At 34.3% G+C, this 20,178-nt stretch overlaps 1 protein-coding gene across 1 annotated transcript; it reads left to right on the top strand.

Moving 5' to 3' along the window:
* The first annotated feature begins 9,356 nt into the window (after positions 1 to 9,356).
* LOC117908995 (probable serine/threonine-protein kinase At1g54610) lies at positions 9,357 to 19,056 on the top strand. The gene is made up of 8 exons (XM_034822882.1): positions 9,357 to 10,294; positions 12,752 to 13,036; positions 13,330 to 13,647; positions 15,256 to 15,483; positions 15,599 to 15,699; positions 16,357 to 16,468; positions 17,650 to 18,129; positions 18,493 to 19,056. The coding sequence occupies exons 1-8, from the start codon at positions 9,884 to 9,886 to the stop codon at positions 18,697 to 18,699; spliced, it is 2,142 nt and encodes a 713-aa protein (XP_034678773.1). The 5' UTR covers positions 9,357 to 9,883; the 3' UTR covers positions 18,700 to 19,056.
* The last annotated feature ends 1,122 nt before the right edge of the window (positions 19,057 to 20,178 follow it).

Genomic DNA, 20,178 nt, shown 5'->3' with positions numbered 1-20,178 from the left:
GTGGTAGCGTGTTCTGTTTTTGGTTTCCAATAAAAGGGCTTCTTGATTCATCTGCCGGTTTGTTTCGGCTGGAATACTCGATTGAAGCTAGGAAGTGCAACAAAATGAAGAGGGGGAATGGATACTATGAATGAGGTATGCAATTCTAGCACCCCCATCTGTGATGGTAATTTTTTCTGCAATTTCTGCAAAACCCACTTGGTTCTGCCTAATGATTTCCCATCTAGGGTAATTTTTTTTTACCTTTTTTTCTTGATCTCTTTTAGAATATCAAGGTTGAGTTGTTGTAAGAGTGTGTTTTGATGTGGGTTTGTTGTTATGGGGTGGAATCAGTAGTGGTTGCAGTGTGAAAAATGGCTTCTTGGCTAGTAAGCAAGACTTAAGGGGTTTGGATTGGTGGACATGGGGTGGTGGAGTGAACCCATATGAGGGAAATGCATGCCTGCTTGCTTGTTTGCCCCACTAGCCTACTTGAGAGTTGAGAGGAGGGAGTGGCAATCTGTGGCTGTCAAGTGTTTGAAACAATGCCTAGCTTTGCTTTCAACTAGATCCATGAAAGGAATGGAAGATTCATTACCACTATCTGATTAAGCTTCTGAATGTAAACTTTAGTAGAAATTAGCTGCGAAAAATGGAAATGGAAATTTAAATTTGTGTAAAGGTCTCAGTATGTTGTTGAAGATATTCGAGATATGGGTTTGTATTTTCTTTGCAAGGAAAAGAGGAAACACCATGGCTTAGATCTCCTTTGTCATGGGCTAAGGAGGAAAATTTATGTTTGTTTGAATTTGTAGAAAGTTTTACTGATGCGCTGATTTGTTTGGCCTTAGCTTATGATGTTCTTTAGGATGTTTCCTTGTATACTCCCCTTGTGCTAGCATTCACCCCATGTTGGCACTTGGTTCTAATAAAATATAAACCAATATATAATACCTTGAATCCATAAGAGAGAACAGTTAAACTAGTTGCCTATGTTTTTACCATTTGTAGTTGCACCTGATAGATGAAGGCCATTAAACACATCAAGGGCTTGATCCCGGATCATGAGTAGCATAACCAGCACAGGAGGTAAACTTAAGTGCAGCCACTAAACCAACAATGTAATCTTCTTAATTTTTCTGTTCTTTTAGCTAGTCAAAGGGTATTTTCTTATGGGTGTTTCTGACACTAGTAACACAGGGTTGGAATGGGTTCAGGTTTGGGGTGGATTTCTTGTATTTGGGTTGGGCTGGGTTGGGGTGGGGTTTGTTTTGGAATCTTTAAATGTAGAGTTACACTCAATTTCAAGGATTTTTTGGGACTCCTGGATCCCTCCTGAAGTGAGCTTTCTCACATGGGAGCTTGCTGGGATAAGGTGTTGACTTTGGACTAGCTCCAAAGAAGAGGTTGGTTAGTAGTCACTAGGTGTGCTCTATGCGAAGAGGAGACAAAATCCATCGATCACATTCTTCTTCATTGTGCTAAGACTAGGATTTTATGGCTATTGTTGTTCTCTTTATTTGGTATCCCTTAGGTTCTTTTTGCCTCAGTAAGGGACACTCTCCTAGGGTGGCATGGTTACTTTGTGGGTTGAAGGCAAAAGAAGGCTTGGAGAGCACTCTCTTTTGTATTTTTTGGACTATTTGGAAGGAAAGAAATAGAAGAGCATTTGAAGATGACAAGACGTTAGATCAAAGACTTAAAAGCTAATTCCTTAACAATCTATTTATGTGGGTTCACGTGTACATAGATGGAAGCACTATGTCCTTAATTGACTTTGTAGATTGGTTGGGAGGGAGTAGTTCTTTTTTTTTTTTTTGGCCTCTTGATGCTCATTGTATACGTCTTGTGTACTCTCATGCATTAATTGCACTTTTAATACATTCTCTTATTTATCCCAAAATAATAAATAAAAAAAAAGGGTTCCTAATGACATCCATAAAATTTTGTGTGTTCCTTGTAGATGACTGAAATTGGCCCAAAAATTTCAAAACATGGCAGTGGCTTTCCCTAGTTGAAATGAGTTGCTCCGAATTAAACGGACATAATTCTAGGCACATGAAGGCTGTAATTCTTGTGAAAGATATGAATTTTGTGGTACTTTGAAGATATCAAAAATACAAATGATTTTTATAGGACATATTGATTCCACAGTATAAGTCAGATCTATAAGTAGGAAACTGAAGCCGATGATATTTACTGGTTATGCACTTCTTGTGTTGCATGTTAAGTAACAAGAATAGAGGCATCTTAGGAATCATAGATTGGGCACACCAACTACCTACTTTACATGGTAACATAGATGCAGTTATATTTAGAAATATTTGGTTTAAAGGGATGAGATAATTCCCAAATTGTGAATCTAACCCTTCTTATATTTTTACTTGGAAAGTAGCCCATTTTTAACATAAATGTCCTTTACCATTTCAAGCATTTACATATAAGTTTTCAAAGAAAATGTTATTTTTACAAGAAAATAACAAAGGTATTTTTGTCCAAATGAGAAAAAAAAAAAAGGACAGAGGGTTAAATTTCAAAATTCGGGTTTTCACGGACCCTTTTAATCAAATAACCCTTATATTTATCTATGTTGATTTCCTCAAATGTTTATCCTTAAATTATAACTTAGTCCATATGGGGAAAAAAACAAATAGACAATTGTAATCCTTTCCTTGCACGGCTGATATTTTATATTGTGAATTTTTATTGGTGCCGTATTTAACTTTCCTATGAATCAGTACTCACTTGTGCCATCCTCATTTGTTTACTTGTCTTTTTCTCTCCTTCATGGTGCTGTATTTCATTTTCTTATGAAGCCTTTGTTGAATTTTTATATCTATCCTAATCCTTATTATTGCATGTAGGCCTCTCACTGAACTCTGTAAAGGACTGACAGCTTAGGACTTAATCGCTAATCAAGTCGAGGTAGTTTTGGTCCCTTCTTTTGTATATTATTTTTGTTGCTTGATCTTCAGACCGTTTAAGTCCTTAGTCCTTACCAACTGAAATGCATGATAGAAGTACATGAAGGCGAATGATTCCATAATGTAGCATGGCCCCATCTATTTACCTTTTTATTGAACACAAAACAAGTGAAAACAAAAAGAAAGAAGCCATTCCTCATCTCTCCAGGGTCTAGGGAGCAAATAGGTACAGGCAGGGCCTCATATATCACTCAAACCTAATATTACCTTGTAGGTGATTCAGAAGTATTCCAAGATGAAGATTGGAGGTCATGCTTTTAGCTTGATTTGTAAATCAAAATCATGATATCTTGTTTTACTATCTGATTCTGTTGTTTCTTTAACTTATTCTCGACAACGTCCCAAGTGAATGTCAAAGATTTTTTTAGGCCAGAGTCATCTGAAGGATGGAAAGGGAGGATGAACAGTACATCTATTCTGGTTATTATTTTAATATATTTGGGTTTTTTCCCCCACTTTAATCTTCAATGCTTCATCCTTTCTGGCTTCCACAACTGTTGCAATGCTTCTCCTCCTCCTCCTCCACTTAAGTTACTGATCAAGACTTCATCCTTCTCTGGTTATAGCCTAGGATGACATGCTTTTCCTTTCTAGTAGAGGAAACCTGCTTGGAAGTTTCATTTGGTGTTCCCTTCACCCTTGGATTCCTGGGTTCCTTCTTCCTGAGTCATTTTAGAAGGTTTTGATTGGGCTTTGAGCCAAGAATACATTTTTTCGGCCTTGGGCACACATCCTTTTTCTTATACCTGATTTGGTTTAAGTGGAATTCGAAAACGTGCCCAAGTTCATTAGGCATGAAAGAGATATATGCCCCCATCTATATGCTCAAGTCCCTGTTGGCTTCAGATGGCCCCGTTGGTCTGGCATTGTTCCTATCCTTTCCGAGAGAGCGATTATTCAAGTTATTTACTTTTACTTGTCATCTAAAAATTATTCGATGTTCAATATTTGATTTTATTTTTAAAAACTATTTTTCAAAAAACAACGATGTTATAAAATTTTAAAATCAGTTTTTTTTTATTTTTAAAACATAAAACTATTTTTAAATCCTACGATCAAATAAACTCTTAATGTTAAAAAAATATCACGCTTTCTTTTGCTTGTATGATTAACCAAAATTTTCACAAATTTTTTACAACATGTTATAACTATATTAAAATAATAACCAGAATATATGATAATTATTAAAAAAAACTTTTATTACATTTCACGCCCAACCAGTGCTCCTACAACTTGAGGTTGTAAGCTATTACAAGTGTATAACTTTGCATTGTTCAAAATTGGGTCTCAATTAAAGTTGTGTAAAAGAAAAATTATTAGAAAATCTTTTACTACGTTTCTCGACTCAAAGGTGCTCCTACAACAACGGTATCAAATATCATACATTTACAAAATACTCTTAAATATATATCATATTTTCTTGTTTTTTTAACAAAATAACAAGTTTTTGATAATAAATGATGAATCTCATTGAATTGGTTTGTGTCATTCCATGAAGTGAATGCAAAATCATTCTATATAGTAGACATGGATGAAGATAAAGATGTGGTCATAGTCGAGGAAAAAAAATTTCAATACTATGGTGCTTACCATAATTATATCTCAAATTTTTCAAAAAATTAATATTACATCGCACCACCAAAAGTGGGTAAACCTATTGAAGATCACAAGAATAATTATTATAGGTGTGCATAAAAGGATATTGATTGTATACCTATCTTTTATCCGGACATTTGGTCAACCTTTATCAACTTTGAATAGAAGTAAAAACAAAAGAGATAGAAAAGAATTTTAACACGGATTGTATATTCTTGCCATGATGATTTCTTTGGAGGTCTTAGTAAAAAAATCTTACTTTTTAATCAATGGTGAAAATACTAACATTGACTCATGTTACTTTATATATTGTTATTAGATTCACTACGTCATTATTTACCTTTTGTCTTATAAACTTCTTCACTCAAATTTTAGTATATCAAAAATCCCTAAGTTATTAAGTTTCAAGGTATAAAAAAAAAAAACCGATGTGTATTGCAAACTATACAACCACGTACATAATTATTTGAGGTAAAAGATACTTCTTTAATTTTGACATTAGCAAAAGCTATTGTAAGTACTATATTAGATATTATAAACTTGATTTAAGGTTCTGAAAATAGAAATGGTTATCACATTGAAACTATGAATATATATATATATATATATATATATATATATATATATATATATATATATATATATATATATAAAAGCTTTTAACTTTCTCTCTTATGGATTGTATCATACAACCATAATGTCTATTGAATTATATGTTTAAGTGAATATGGAGTTTACATTTCCAAAGATATTTATGTTTTGATATGATCAATTAAGTCTACCGAGTTTTCAATGATGCATTAATTAATAAAACAATCATAAGAGCATCACTATTGAATATATATTACTTCATAAATATTCATGTATTGTTTGCTAACAAGATAGATTGATGGTTGGACCATCATCCACCAAAGTACATGTTTAATCATTAGACTTTTTAGAAAAAAAAAATACATGAATATGTAGGATTTGCCTACGCATCATCATCATGCATATCATTTCGTTATTTTATAATATTAATAGATGATTCTGTCAATGGTAAAAATAAATAATAAATCTGTCTAAGTTGATTTTAATTTATTTTTAATACATTTTTACACTTGTTTTGGAATTTTGATGACTAATTTATTGTTAGATGCATATTAAATGCAAGCTGATAACTTGTACATTTATCTAACATGCATTCAATTAAAGAAAGTTTTAGGATATTGACTCGATACATAACAAGATGTAAAGTAGATTGTTGAATAGTAAAATTTAAGCAATTAAATGAGGTTACAAATACAGAGAATTAAGGTACAAAAGAATGAAACCTTTGTACAAAATAACGAAATCGAGTTTGAATACAAAACAATGAAATCTACATTATATATGTGACAATTTCTAATTGATGTTACCCTAATTCATCCCTTGTTTATATGTATTGATACATATTGTAATGAGTTATTTAACCTTGCATCTAGTTAAGGAAAATTTTAGGATATTGAATCAATACTTAACAAGATGTAAAGTAGACGGTTGAAATTGTACAATGGAATTTAAGCAATTGAATGAAGTTACATATGCATAGAATCAAGGTACAAAAGAATGAGACTCATAGACAAAATAATGAAACCGAGTTTGAATATAAAACATTTAGATTTGTATCATAAACGTAACAATTTCTAATTGATGTCGTGATTCTGATTCATCCATTTTTATATGTATTGATTCGATATTGTAATGAGAACCTTTATTTAATAGTTTATTCGTTGTTAAATATATATAAAATTCATATATATATATATATAACCTAAACTCACTTAGCTCAATATTAGGAACCTTACCAACATTAGGTTTGTTGATAAAACAAAAAATACGAATTATTTGCTCATGTTTATCACATTTTTCACCACCTATTTTTTTTTCTTTCTAAAATTACATTTATTTTATTTCCATCACCTTCAACTCCTTTCAAGTGTAAACAGCCACATATCATTTCAATAATCCACGACAGAGATATTTTTTCTCTACATTATCAAATATATTATATGGTAAAGTTTAGGAAAAACATGTCTTTAATAATGTGAGTCAATCATAAAAAAAAGGCTAATATTATTTTGGAAATATCAATAAAGATTCTCCCAATGCTCAAAAACCTCAAGAAAAGCAAGTAATAATTGAAGAAAAAACCAAGTGGAAAAGGCCAAAACAATGGAGCAACAAGAGGAAGAAGAAGAGCACAACACAAAAAGGAGATTAAGCGGGGGCCGGCGGCATTGGCTGCTGTCCTCCTCTCTTCCCAATGTGTGATTATTATTAAAAAAAAGGAAAGGGAGAAGGTGGTAAAGTAGAAAGTGGAAGGGAAATGGCAGTGCTTGGGTGGATGGAAACATGGAGGGTGTAGGTGGGAGCAAACAAAAAGTATGGCTGAGTCAATGGACCCCATTCACTTGTTTTATTGTCTCAGTGAGACAGGGCATGCCATAAATTTCATACATCTATCATTATATGCATATCTCTCCATAATTAATTGGATATGGGACACCTTTTTCCTGCGCATTTTCCAAGTTTTATCTCTCTCTCTCTCCCTCTCCCTTCCCTCCCCCATCCCCCCCTCTCTCCCTCTCCCTCTCTCTCTCTCTCTCTCTCTCTCTCTCTCTCTCTCTCTCTCTATGGTGATTTTGGTCATCTTCATTGTTTAAAAGTTGGGCATTATACTTTGCTTTTGGGGTTTGGAATGGGACACTTTTTCCCGATCTAATAAGTATAAAGGTAGAAAAAACTAATTATATCATGATACACGTACAATTTATACCTCATCGTTTAATTTTATACCTTAATCTTATTATTTTTATTTCGAATATTTGTTACTTTTATTTTATTTTTTTAATTATATATTCTTTTTATTTCTATTTTTCTTTTATGTATATTATGAGTTTCGCTACAATATTAATTCAATATATTTAAATATAAAAAACATGAAACTAATTATAGCACCCTGTATATATAATTTATACTTTATATTTAAGTCTGTCATATTATTCTACACGTTGGTTAAATTTATTTATATTTGTCACGTTTATTTATACATTATTCAATGTCTTGTACTTTTTTATCATTAATTATGAAGGTCATAAATGAAATTACCTAATAAATTTAACAAAAAATAAATATAAATAAATATTCTTTGCTAGACAAAATGGGGAAGAATCTTACTATATTTTAGTTGGGTTAATTTTAATCAATTCTCCTCAACTAATTATTATTAGTTTCAAAATTTATGATTGGTGGAATGACCCTGACGCAAGTTAAAGATGGAAGATGTGCCGCATCTGATCATCTACCCTGACCAAGTTTGACTACCTATGTCCCCACACAGTGAATCTTGGCCGTCCATTAAGTAGAATCTTATCCGCTTATTTTTCGTCTCGATCTCAATTCAACCCAAATAATTTTTGTGGGTCCCATCACGTACTGATATCTGACACAAATCCATCAATCTAACGGCCGTGATTCTTTTTTCGGCGTCAGGTGAATCGCAACCGCAAGATTAGAGCATCTGCACCGAATCTGGATTAGGGCCCACCACATGGGATGATATTTTCCGTGTGAGTGAACAGTACCGTAATTCTCTCACCTAACCATATTAATGAACTGGACTCATAAAAGCCAAGGAAAACACAACGACCTCCTTTACCAAAAACCACCCAACTTTTTACTCAAGCCTCACACCCCTCTGCAAGCGCGTGAACCACGCGCAGCCTACAGGGAGTTTATAGGTTTTTTTTTTAATTTTTTTTTTAAATAATTCAACAAAAAGACATGCCATGTGGGGAGTTTGAATTGAAGCATGGTATCACTTAATGCAGGCATCCAAATTTTCATGGACAAATGTATTTTAAATTATATTTTTTCATTAAAAAAAAACTATTCAAGGGTATTTATTGATGCAAAAGTGAATTAATATAAGCTAATAACAAGATTATTTAAACATAAAATAATGTTACTTCCGAGTAAAAAATCGAGTTTCATCCGTTAAATTTTATTAAAAGTCATATATTTTAATCATTAAACATCGAGATCAATAACTAATCAGACTAAAAAAATATATATTTTAAGGAAATTAAATTTGTTCTTATTAGAATAAAACAAGCCCTCTCATCCAACAAAAATTTTTCCCTGTTAATGTAGGGTGAGTACTCTAACATTATTCATTTGAAAGAATAAATATCTTATCAAATTAAATTTTTACTTTGAATTGGGACATAGGACCCATATTGGTAGGTGCATGTCCTTTTATTTGTCAGAGTTCATTATTGACTCAATCCCTTGGTCACATATTATTATCATCATTATTAATATTGTTATTATTATTATATAGTTCTAAAAATAAAAAATATTTAAAAAAAGTAAAAAAATTAAGTATCCATGAAAGTATTTAATTATTATATAAAATATTCAAAATAAGTTAACTGAATTTAAAATATTATATAAAATAATTTATTAGATTTAAATTTATTTTATTTTTCTTTATTCATTATTTTCTCTCCGATTTCCTGACTATAACAAACAATAATAATTGGAAATCTGTCACCATAAAAAAAGAAAAAAAAAATGAGAATTTTAAAAATTAAAGAAAGTGTAACAACGCGTTTTCATGTGCGCCTGGTAGTTAAGAGCAGGGGAGAATGTCGCAATTACATTTTTCTCTTGCCTGAAAGCTGCCGCGACAGGCCGTCTTCCCAGTTTCCAACTATACATACGCGCTTGCGAGTAGTTAAATCCACATTTTCTCCCTTCTCCCCTCCAAACGAAAAAAAGCAAAAGGAAAAAAAAAGGGAAAAAAAAAAACCTTAACTTGTCTGCATTACTTGTCTGTCAAATCTCTCTCCCCTCTGCCTAGCCCTAGATCCATGTCTTTCTCTCTCCAAACCCTAACCCCAGGTCACTCTCTAGAGTTTCCAATGTCCTTCCTTCACTACTCTTGATTTGGTTTTGTTTTCTGCTCCAAAACCGTAATCATTCACAGGTTACTACCTCTATGTATTTTTTTCTGTATCATTGTTGCTGATTTTGGGGTTTAGATTCTTGAAAAATTAAGGGGTTTTGGGGTTTCATTAGTTGTGAATCAGCGGATTTCGAGGTGTTGAGCATTTTGGTTACTGAGTTGTGTGTAGTTGGGATGAGATGAGTGTGAGTTTGAATCTTGGGTTTTAGTTGATTAATTTTCTTGGATTGTTTTGGTAATAGAAGGCATGGAAGAGGATGAAAGCGTGAATGTGGAGGATTTGGGGGGTGATTTTTGTTTGTGAAAGAGGGTTTTGTTGAGGTTGATTTGGGGCATGATGGGTTGCATTTGTTGTAAGCCTTCTGCCATTGAGGATAGTAGGGAGAGTCCAAGAGAACGGTTGTCGAGTAAGGCATCATCAAACCTGCGGGTGGCAGGGGCAGCCTCCTCCCGGAGGGAGGAAGCTTATCGTGTAAAAGATAGGTTTGATAGTAATGATGGGAGGACAATGCTGATTGAAAAGCAAGCTAATGGTTCAGTTCGGTTGCATGGTGAGAACGTTGAGAGGAAGAGGGAGAGGGGTGAATATGTTGTTGCCCAACATCCGGGATTGGGGAGTATCCCGAAAGCAATGGAAGGAGAACAGGTTGCTGCCGGTTGGCCTGCTTGGTTATCTGCAGTGGCTGGAGAAGCTATAAGGGGATGGTTACCAAGGCGGGCCGATTCTTTTGAGAAACTAGATAAAGTATGCTTCTTTCTTGATTCAATTGCGAAATTACCTGCATTATGTATCATGAGAATGCTTACTATGAAAATGAAAATGAATTCTTTCAATTTGATCGATCTTTCTGCTTAGGATTATGCCATCACTTAATATAGTGGTCGGGTTTCAATTTCAGTAAATACTGTCCTATCTTAAACTCAACGTGGAAGAACTTATGTAGTTAGTTGAATTGTATCGAACACATGAAAAACATTTTTCTCCATTTTCTGCTAACTGGATAGTTGAAAAATGTGCTTATAGATCTATGGGTATTGTAAATGAGAGTTTTATGGAGGACTAAAACAGTAGGGTACTAAAACTTGGAAATTGAAATTTTCCTTAGTTGACTTACCAGCCATATATACCTCAATGTGATCACAATGCTTTAATTACTGTTAATGGGAAAAATATAATATGCTTAATAGTGCAAGAATCACTCCGATTCTTCTTGTTCCTTCTTTATTTTTTTTGAATTTTCAATATATAAGGTTAGTAAATAAAATGTTGAAATCAGGCAACCTTTAATGTTATGACCATCCAAATTTTTACCTTGTTATATCATAGGAGAGGTTTTTTTTTTGGGTCCAGTTAAATCAGCTGCTTTCCATGGTGGTGAATCCCATGTCACCCGGTGGGTGCCAACTGACGTAGATGATGGGTGATTAAAGTAGAAAGGGACTGTAAGGTTTTGTTAATTCAATAAAAGCTGGACATTCTGATTGAAGTCTACTTTAGAGGCAAGAAGCTCATAGTTCTTGAAGTTCTTTCTTTTTATTTCTACAAAATTTTCTCCATAATGTAAAGTAGAGCAGATTGATAAACTAGGATGTCTCAAGTCTCACCAATCAAAGTTGCCCTTGAGGCCTGGCTCAAGTGGTCAAGGGATAGGAAGGGTTTGTGGGAGGTTCTAGGTTCAAGTCCCAATGGGAACAAAAATTTACCTATAAAAAAAGTCTCACCAATCAAAGTTTGAATTTGTTAATTACAAAATTGCTCAACCTAGGTGAATGGAAAGATGATAAAAACCTCAAAGGGAGAAAATAATGAATTGCCTAACTTACAAGCAAATGAACAATGAATGAGGATAAGAAGCTGACTAAGAGTGCTTCCTTTATACATGTGACACATCTATATGGATTCTCAAATCACTTATCTGCTATGAATCAATCTGTCAAAGTTTGTTCTCATCACCTGTCTGAACAAAGAATTTGAATTTAAAGGGTAGGAAATTTTGCCTCTATTTTAAATCTTTCATCTGACCTAGGTTACAAATCCCAGAGAAAGATTGAATGGAGAATCTTGCACAAAGTGTTGTTTCTAATCCTGCTCACATTTATGGAGTGTAGCTCATTCAAAATGGAAGTTAATTGGAGTTTAAAGCTTCTTCCATCTTGCCACCCAACATAAGCCTCCACCAAAGCATGTCATCCCCTACAAACGTTGAATAGTTCTGGTTATTGAGACTTTAAAGAAGCATTTCTATATTATATTGGATTCTAAGAAGACATAAACTCCTTATCCAAGGAAAAGTATGTTGCCTTTTTAAAATCTCCTATTTACACTCTATGACACTCTCTTATAACTCTGCAAAATTAATCAGTTTAGTGCTTTTGAACTCCACAGCGTCTGCATCTGAAACATCCTCTATGGAACCTCTCTGTCTCATCCCATGGCACCCCTCTGAACTTTTCTCCATGTTCTGTGAGGGTTAGAATTTCTTCCATATTGTCCTTAAGTGGACATATGGTTTTCTAGTGAATGAGGTAGTGTTTGAACAACTCTTCAACCACCTATAAGAAGTGGCATTGGACTTGTTCGAACTTGTGCTCCGTTTACAGCTAAGTGACATAAAAATTTGTTGGAAGATTGCTTAGGTGTAATGCGAATGAGAGTTCAACTATCTCTTCCAAAAGTGTGATGCCCAGTACCTTTCTACCTCTTCTGTAAGGCTTGGTTAGCTGATTTCTTCATCACCTTTAAACTCAGAAGTAGAGCCCCAAAAATAACCAGATGATTAACAATATTAATATGAATCCTGAAATTTTACCACTTTGAGTCAAACCTTTGCCCACATGAATCCTGCAAGTTGCATTCTAATTGACAAAAAAAGATTCATTTACTTGTCCCCAAATTTTTGGGATATGGCTTCCTCAGCCATTCCCTGAGCAATGTCTCTTCAAACCTCGAGCTTTTGAATAAGTTAACGACCATGTCTAGCTTATGGTTGGAACTAGGTTTTGTGTTCATTGCTTCTTTATCCATCTCTTGTTTAGGTGGTATGGACCTCTAAGAATCTGATATATTATTTCACAGGATTAGACAAGGATTAGGTTGGTTGATATGATCATTCTTGTCTTGTTCCCCAGTGTTTCTCTTTATGTGGACGCTAATTATTGGTTGAATTTGGATTCCTTTTTATTGACATCTTCTTTTCTGCAGATTGGCCAGGGAACTTACAGTAATGTTTACAGGGCTCGTGATCTGGACCAACGGAAAATTGTTGCTTTGAAGAAAGTTAGGTTTGATAACCTGGAGCCAGAGAGTGTCCGCTTTATGGCAAGGGAAATTCATGTTCTGCGCAGGCTTGATCATCCAAATATAATAAAACTGGAAGGTCTAGTCACATCAAGGATGTCTTGCAGCTTGTATCTTGTTTTTGAGTACATGGAACATGATCTAGCAGGTCTCGCCTCACACCCTGGTCTCAAGTTTACAGAACCACAGGTATTTGTGCAAGCTTTGTCTCATTAAATAGTTGTAATTTACATTATGATTTATACTTCAAAGTTTCATTTATATAAGGCTACAACTGGAAATTCAATTTGATGTTTCTACAAGTTTGGTTTCTTAGTGTTAGCATCACTGCCATCACATGATTTTACATTAGCAAAATTTGAAAATAGCACTTATTTGTAAAGTGTTGTTCTTGATAAATCCAGTAATATTTTATATTAAGCTTAATCTATGTTTGTTTACTTTGATATGCAAGCTCTGAGGTTTTATTTATATATTGGCAGGTTAAATGTTATATGCAGCAACTTTTACGTGGACTTGATCATTGTCACAGCCGTGGTGTTTTGCATCGTGATATAAAGGGTTCCAACCTTCTAATTGACAACAGTGGCATCTTGAAGATAGCAGACTTTGGTTTGGCAAGTTTTTTTGATCCCCATCAAATCCAGCCACTGACAAGCCGTGTGGTAACACTTTGGTACCGGCCACCTGAGCTCTTACTTGGAGCCACTTACTATGGGACTGCTGTGGATTTATGGAGCACTGGTTGTATACTGGCTGAACTATATGCTGGCAAGCCTATAATGCCAGGAAGAACAGAGGTATCGTTTATGCTTATCTATTTTCCACAAGATGTGCAGATTACTGCCTGTTATTCATGGAATCATGATTGTGCAATCTACAGATTTTTTCTCTTTGGAAAAAATACCTAGCATTTGTTGTTATTAGAGTTCTGTTTTGAACATAATATTGGATGTAAAATACTAACAGTAATTGAGTCTGATTTTACCTGCTTGCTTTCAGGCATATGAAAAAAAAAAAAAAAAAACAAAAAATGGTGACATTCATCTCAGGATCATGACTAAAATGTTGGAAAAGAGGTTTACTCTTAATGGCTGTTTGATGGCAAACTAGTGCTGAACACTGAAACTTTCCATTTTAATTTGTGTTAGATAACATGTTATAATAATCACTAATTTTTTTTAGTCTCACTGAAAATGAGGCTCAACAATCCAGCTGAAGTTTGCTAACTTATGGCCGAACCCTGAATTTGCTACCTATGTGATTTTAAACGATAAAGTCCAAGCCCCAAACTTGCCCTCATTTACCCTGCTGGGTGATGAATTTCCCTTGCAACACCTTGAAGTTTCTAGTGCTACAAAATCTGCATAGAAGATTTTTTATATCACATTTATAAACTGTGAAACAGTGCCTCAATCATTATGAAAATTTCCGTTATAAATTTCAGATTGAAAGTGTGATTCTCATGTTGGAAAGGTTTCCAAAATGCAAAAATTGTGGCAGATTATGGTGCAAATTGGAGATAGTTTCCAAAGACTTGGCTTATCTTTGGGTTCATCACTTTACATTGAAGTTGCTTTGGAATTATTTCACATTGGACACTAGGAACGGATTTCAGTGTTTGGAGTTTACAATTTATTAGCATGAACATGCGGTTTTGTCAATTAATCCATGTTCTTGCTATAAAAAGGAAAAAGTTAAAAAAAAAAAAAGAAGAGAGAATTAGAGTCTATTATTTTGTACAAAACAATACCACTTGGCTTTCAATTAAAGTCAGAATTATTGATGGCAGTTAGAATTTATATCATTGTAAAATTAAGGAGGGGTTTGAAGTAGTTCTTGAAAAAAAACGGTTTAGATCTGGAATCAAATAATCCAGTTGAGTTTCACTTTGCAATTATAGGTTGTGAATGGTACATTGTAGGATTTTAACAACTAAGGTTGTGATGGTGTGTAGGTGGGAAGTGGGCTTAGAGGTAGTGCAATGTTGGTGGTGCTGGTAGTATGATGGTTGGTGGTGGTTGCCTGGTGGTGAAGGAAGTTCATGTTATGGGTTGACATGGTGGCAATACAGTGGCTGGTGGTTGATAATGGTAAGGATGCTTCTGTTAGTGGGGGTGCTATTATTGGTGGAGTTGGCAGCTGTGGACTCTATAGGATGTGGGCTGATTTAAATTATAGTCTAGCTCATTATAACTAACGAATTGAAGGGAAAAATTTTCATTCTTATATTCTATTGTGAGTCTGTTCATTCTATTTTTGCTTATCTTCATTGAAGAATTTTGAATCTATGCCCCCATTCTTTCTATTTAATTATTCCGTTGGGCCTGCCACTAATCGAGTAACATCTCCATCTACTTCTTCAACTTTAGCATGTCCTCACTAAGTTTGGTTCTTCTCCTTTGTAGGTGGAACAGTTGCATAAAATTTTCAAGCTTTGTGGCTCTCCATCTGAGGATTATTGGAGAAAATCAAAGTTGCCACATGCAACCATATTTAAGCCCCAACAGCCTTATAGGCGCTGTGTTGCAGAAACATTTAAAGACTTTCCTACACCTGCATTAGGGCTTATGGAAACACTTCTTTCCATAGATCCTGCTGATCGTGGATCTGCAGCCTTTGCTCTTAAAAGTGAGGTATGAAATTCTGGAGAAATTGGGTCCTTTGGGAGCCCTTTCCTTCTTTTTTAATTGATCTCTCCTCTCTCACTCTTGTAGTAGTTCTTGACTTGTTTTGATTTATGTTTCCCAGTTCTTTACAGTAAAGCCACTTCCTTGTGATCCTTCAAGCTTGCCTAAGTATCCTCCCAGCAAAGAGTTTGATGCAAAAGTACGAGATGAAGAAGCTAGAAGGTACTCTTATTGTTAGATGGTTTGAGTGCATATTGTGATGTTTAACAATTAAGTATACTTAAGGCACCCTGTTTTTCTACATAATATAATCCTGTTTGAAAGTGGAGCCATACTTTGGCTTCCCAAATGAATAATGCTTAAGTGGCATCTATGTGACATTTATAGAGGCGGCCTGTTTTTACATCTTCATTCTGACAGAATCAGGCTGTGGTAACTGTATTAAAACCACTTTGCCCAGTTATGATGATAATATTTGGCAGATAAGATAATGATGCTGTCATTTTGTGAAGCAGTCACTATAGAACTATGCATTATGTCAGATTGGATGCTCATTCTAGAGATGCGATTTACTTGTTACTACTGATATTTAGGATTTAAAATTTTTAGCTATTATGCCCCTTCAATTGCTGATACTACTTATCATTCCATTTGTTGGATTTTAGTGATTCTATTGGCTTCATTTTATAATGCATTATTAGGAAGATAATATGTTTGTTGCATTTGCTACTTCGACATGTTCTTTTTTATGCTCCAGCCACTGCTAAGGAAATAAATCATACATTTGCCTATCAAAAAAGAGAGAGGAAAAAAGGAAAAAAGAAAAAGAAAGAGTGGTGTATGTACTGATAAACTTGTTCTTGTTATTATCATTTGTAGACAAGGAGCAGCAGGAAAGGGCCAGAGACTTGACCATGAAAGGAAAGGAATAAGAGAGTCTCGAGCGGTTCCAGCACCTGATGCCAATGCTGAATTAGTCCTGTCAATGCAGGTAACTTGGACTGTTTCTAAATATTGGGTCATGTATGTTCTTTTACAAGGTACAAATGCCATTATCCATCCAAATTGTTTTCCCATTAACTCTCTTCCCGTGACATCAAACATTGCAAAAAACTTGGGCTGCATGTGCATAGAGAGGTTTTAATTTAGCATTACAGTTTGTACAAAAATTCTTTCAAAATTCTTTTTCATAATTTATTTCTAGCTAGACTGAAACAGTGGATTGTTTAAAAAAACTTGCTAATTTCATGAATCGATAAACTGAGGGGGTCTTCTAGGTTGCGAGAGGTATCAAGGTTTTTTGTAGAGCCATATTCATGTTGAGGATCAGACAGTTTCTGAGTAGAAATTGAGTTGCAACTTTTTGTTGGCGCCAAGTAGAAAAATTGATCTTGTAATCTGGTGAATATGTTCCTCTGTAAGAATTAGCATGAGCAAGAGAGAAAGATGGTGATGAGAACTACCAATTTCTAGTTGCTATATGACCAATCTTAAGCTAGTGCTACATGTCAATAATCTTTTGTTCTTTTATGCTCTATTTGAATGCGAAGAATATAGAGGGATGGAAAGAGGAAATGGATGCTGTATCTATATAGGGGTTTGCACCTCTGCTTTTATTAGATGTTTATATCGATATATTTATTCTATTTTTTGACTGTCAAAAAGAAAAAGGAAAAAAAAAGGAATGCAGTATCTGAGGTTGGAGTGGTTGTCAGAAAACTCCCAATTTCTTGTTTTTTATTATGATTTCATAATGACCATATAAAGAGCATATGTTACAACTTTTGTTAGTTAAAAAATACAGAGCATTTTGTTATAACTGGCAGGGTGATATTTCACCTAGAAATTTGGTCAAAATATTTGTATTCTTTTAATTAGGGACCATTCCTATTTTTATGGATTAGGTTGCTCTGTAAAGTGAATGAAGTTCTGTTTTCGTACTCAATAATTTTCATGTTTGGTAGATATAGCTATTTAGTAAGGTGAGATCACTGCCCTCATGATATTGTAGTTTCCTTAACATTTACCCAAGTCTTTTTGAGATTTCAACATAAATCAGCCACTCTTTCAATCTCTCATTGCTTTTTGTTTGTTAAATCTTTTTTTTTTTTTTTTTTTTTTCTTTTTGGTTTCTTTTTCACCTTTATGGTGGTGAAAATGGTCATCTTGCAGAAAAGACAAGGTCAGTCCAATTCGAAGAGCCGGAGTGAGAAGTTCAATCCTCATCCAGAAGAAGTTGCTTCTGGTTTTCCAATAGACCCTCCTAGGGCGTCTCAAGCTATAGAAGATGGAAGCATAGATACCCAAGGTCCTCTTCATAAGAGAGCCTCCCATTCAGGCCCACTGTCTCACCGGGCTGTGTGGGCAAAGGCTGGGAAAAACCTGGATGATGCTCCAAAGGTTTCGACTGGAGCCGACTTGTCAACCATGTCGAGTTTAGTAGCAGCCAGGAGGAGCTTGTTGTCTGAAGATCGCAGAGAAAAGTCTGGTTCATCACAACCAGATGTCTCAAAACTAATAGTCAGGTTTCCAGGATCCTTCAAGGAGGCCTCAGAATCCACAATACAGCAGGATCAGAAGCATCAAATGCAGGGTGCCGGCAGATGTACTCAGAAAGAAGATGGAAGAACGACCAGCAAAGATCCAGTTCTTGTAAGTAGTTGGACATATGCTGTCTTTTTAAATAAATTTTCTAATCAAACTTCTTGGGTCTTGGAAACATGCTTATCATTAACTAGCTGCATTCACACATCGTCAAGTAGCAATGTATTTTTACAATGTTTGGGTAAACATATACATTGTTTCTTGGTTTTATATGCTGCTATATTATGGGAAGTGGAAGAATCAACAATTCTGAATCCTGAAACCGAGTCGTGCATTTATTTACTTATTTATTTTTTCTCTTTTTCTTGTTTGCCAACCACTCTCTGCAAGAATAGAAGTGCTTAGTTCATTCTGATTCATGTGTTTTTTAGTGCCTGATACATGGTTCTTGACCTTAACATTTTTCTCCAGCTTGGGTATGGGTCAAAGGGTCACAAGATTCACTACTCTGGCCCACTACTTGTTCCCTCAGGCAAGGTGGATCAGATGCTAAAGGACCACGACCGCCAGATACAAGATGCTGAAAGACGAGCACGTCTAGACAGGGAAAAACTCAGAAAAGTTCAGGTTGAAGGGAACAAAATATCAGCCAATTCTTTATTTGTTTCTGGTCGTTGAGCTGGATTAACCCAGATGAAGATAAGCTTTTGTCAATGAAAGAGACCATTTCAGAAATATATAGCCGGTAAGTTCCCTTGCCAAATATGAGTAACTGGGTGTGTGGATGGCGAATGTTGGGTTGTATAGGGGGTGTTTGGTGAAATGTGGCTGGTGGCCATTCTTAGCTAAGGCCTAAGCAGACTTGGAAACCTCTCTCTGTCTGCAATTTATTACATGTATTCTATTTTCACTCTGCAACTGCAGTCTCTATAATGAGCCATTCTTGTAGAGCTAATCGTTAGCCATAAGCTCTTGAGAATATGTGAAATATGAAATTGATGAAGATAGTATTTTAGTTGCTCTCATCATTCTGAATGCATCAATCTTATTCTGTTTTTGGCACCTCTTACATGACTCCACTACTGAAACTAAGAATTCTTCTCATACCCAGAACCAGGTTTTGAATGGGATTTTATCCACTTCCTTTCGTTCCCCCTTTTGTAGAAAGTGAGAGTCGGCCTTGAAGTTTACCCTCAAATACTCAATTTTGATTCCTTTTGTTCCGGCTTCTGATAGGACAAGCAAAACTATAAATTACACTTGGCCATGCCGAATTCTTATCCGTTTCCAAACAGAGACTTACATTATATATGTGACCATGGTCTCTGACTCCCTGCCAGTCTCAGCTAATCTTTTCAAAGAAACACTTGATTGAGAATGAGTTAAAGCTCTGCCAAACTGACCCTAGCTCTGTTGGTACCCTTGTTTTGGTCGAGTCTTGGAGACATGTTGAAAAATCAAGGCTCTGTTTGGGAAGTGTTCTTGCAATAAAGTTCAATCCCGAAATTTAAAATATCAATCATACTGGGGTGTTATTCAATCGATTATAGTGAGTCTTACGATGACTCAATTCCATTTTCATGAAAAAAAAAAATTCCTTACATTAATTAAGAAAAATGCTTATATTGATAACTAAAATAAGAAATTTTAAAAATATATTTATACAAATTTTTATTAGCTCTTTTAAAAATATGTTGAAGAATAAAAAAATATGTTTGACAATTAAAAATTGTTTTTTTTTTTCACTTATTTTTAGGATGTTGTTTTAACAAATAATTATACAAAATGATTAAAAATAAAATATTAGATATAAAATTTATTTTTAAAATATATTTAAAAATAAATTAAAAACATTGTAAGTTTTCAAAGGAATATTTGTTCTACAAAATCCAGAAAATAGTTTTTAAAAATTATTCTTAAAAACTAGCTTTTATAATTATTTTTTAAAACCGTTATCAAATAGGTAGTAAAGGTTTTCATTTACTTGGAATTGTCTCATCATCATAAAAGACTATATATATATATATATTTGAAAGATATTAAGGAAATGAAGCTAAAAATATTAAAGAAAATGATTTTTTTCATATTTAATTTATAGTATTTTATACGACAAAAAATTAAATGTAATTAAAATTAATTAAAATTTTATGTGTTTTA

The sequence above is a fragment of the Vitis riparia genome, chromosome 19, assembly GCF_004353265.1.
Source record: "Vitis riparia cultivar Riparia Gloire de Montpellier isolate 1030 chromosome 19, EGFV_Vit.rip_1.0, whole genome shotgun sequence".
NCBI classification, from domain to species: domain Eukaryota; kingdom Viridiplantae; phylum Streptophyta; class Magnoliopsida; order Vitales; family Vitaceae; genus Vitis; species Vitis riparia.
The sequence above is the reverse complement of the archived record's forward strand: the minus strand, read 5'-3'. Positions and strand labels throughout refer to the sequence as shown.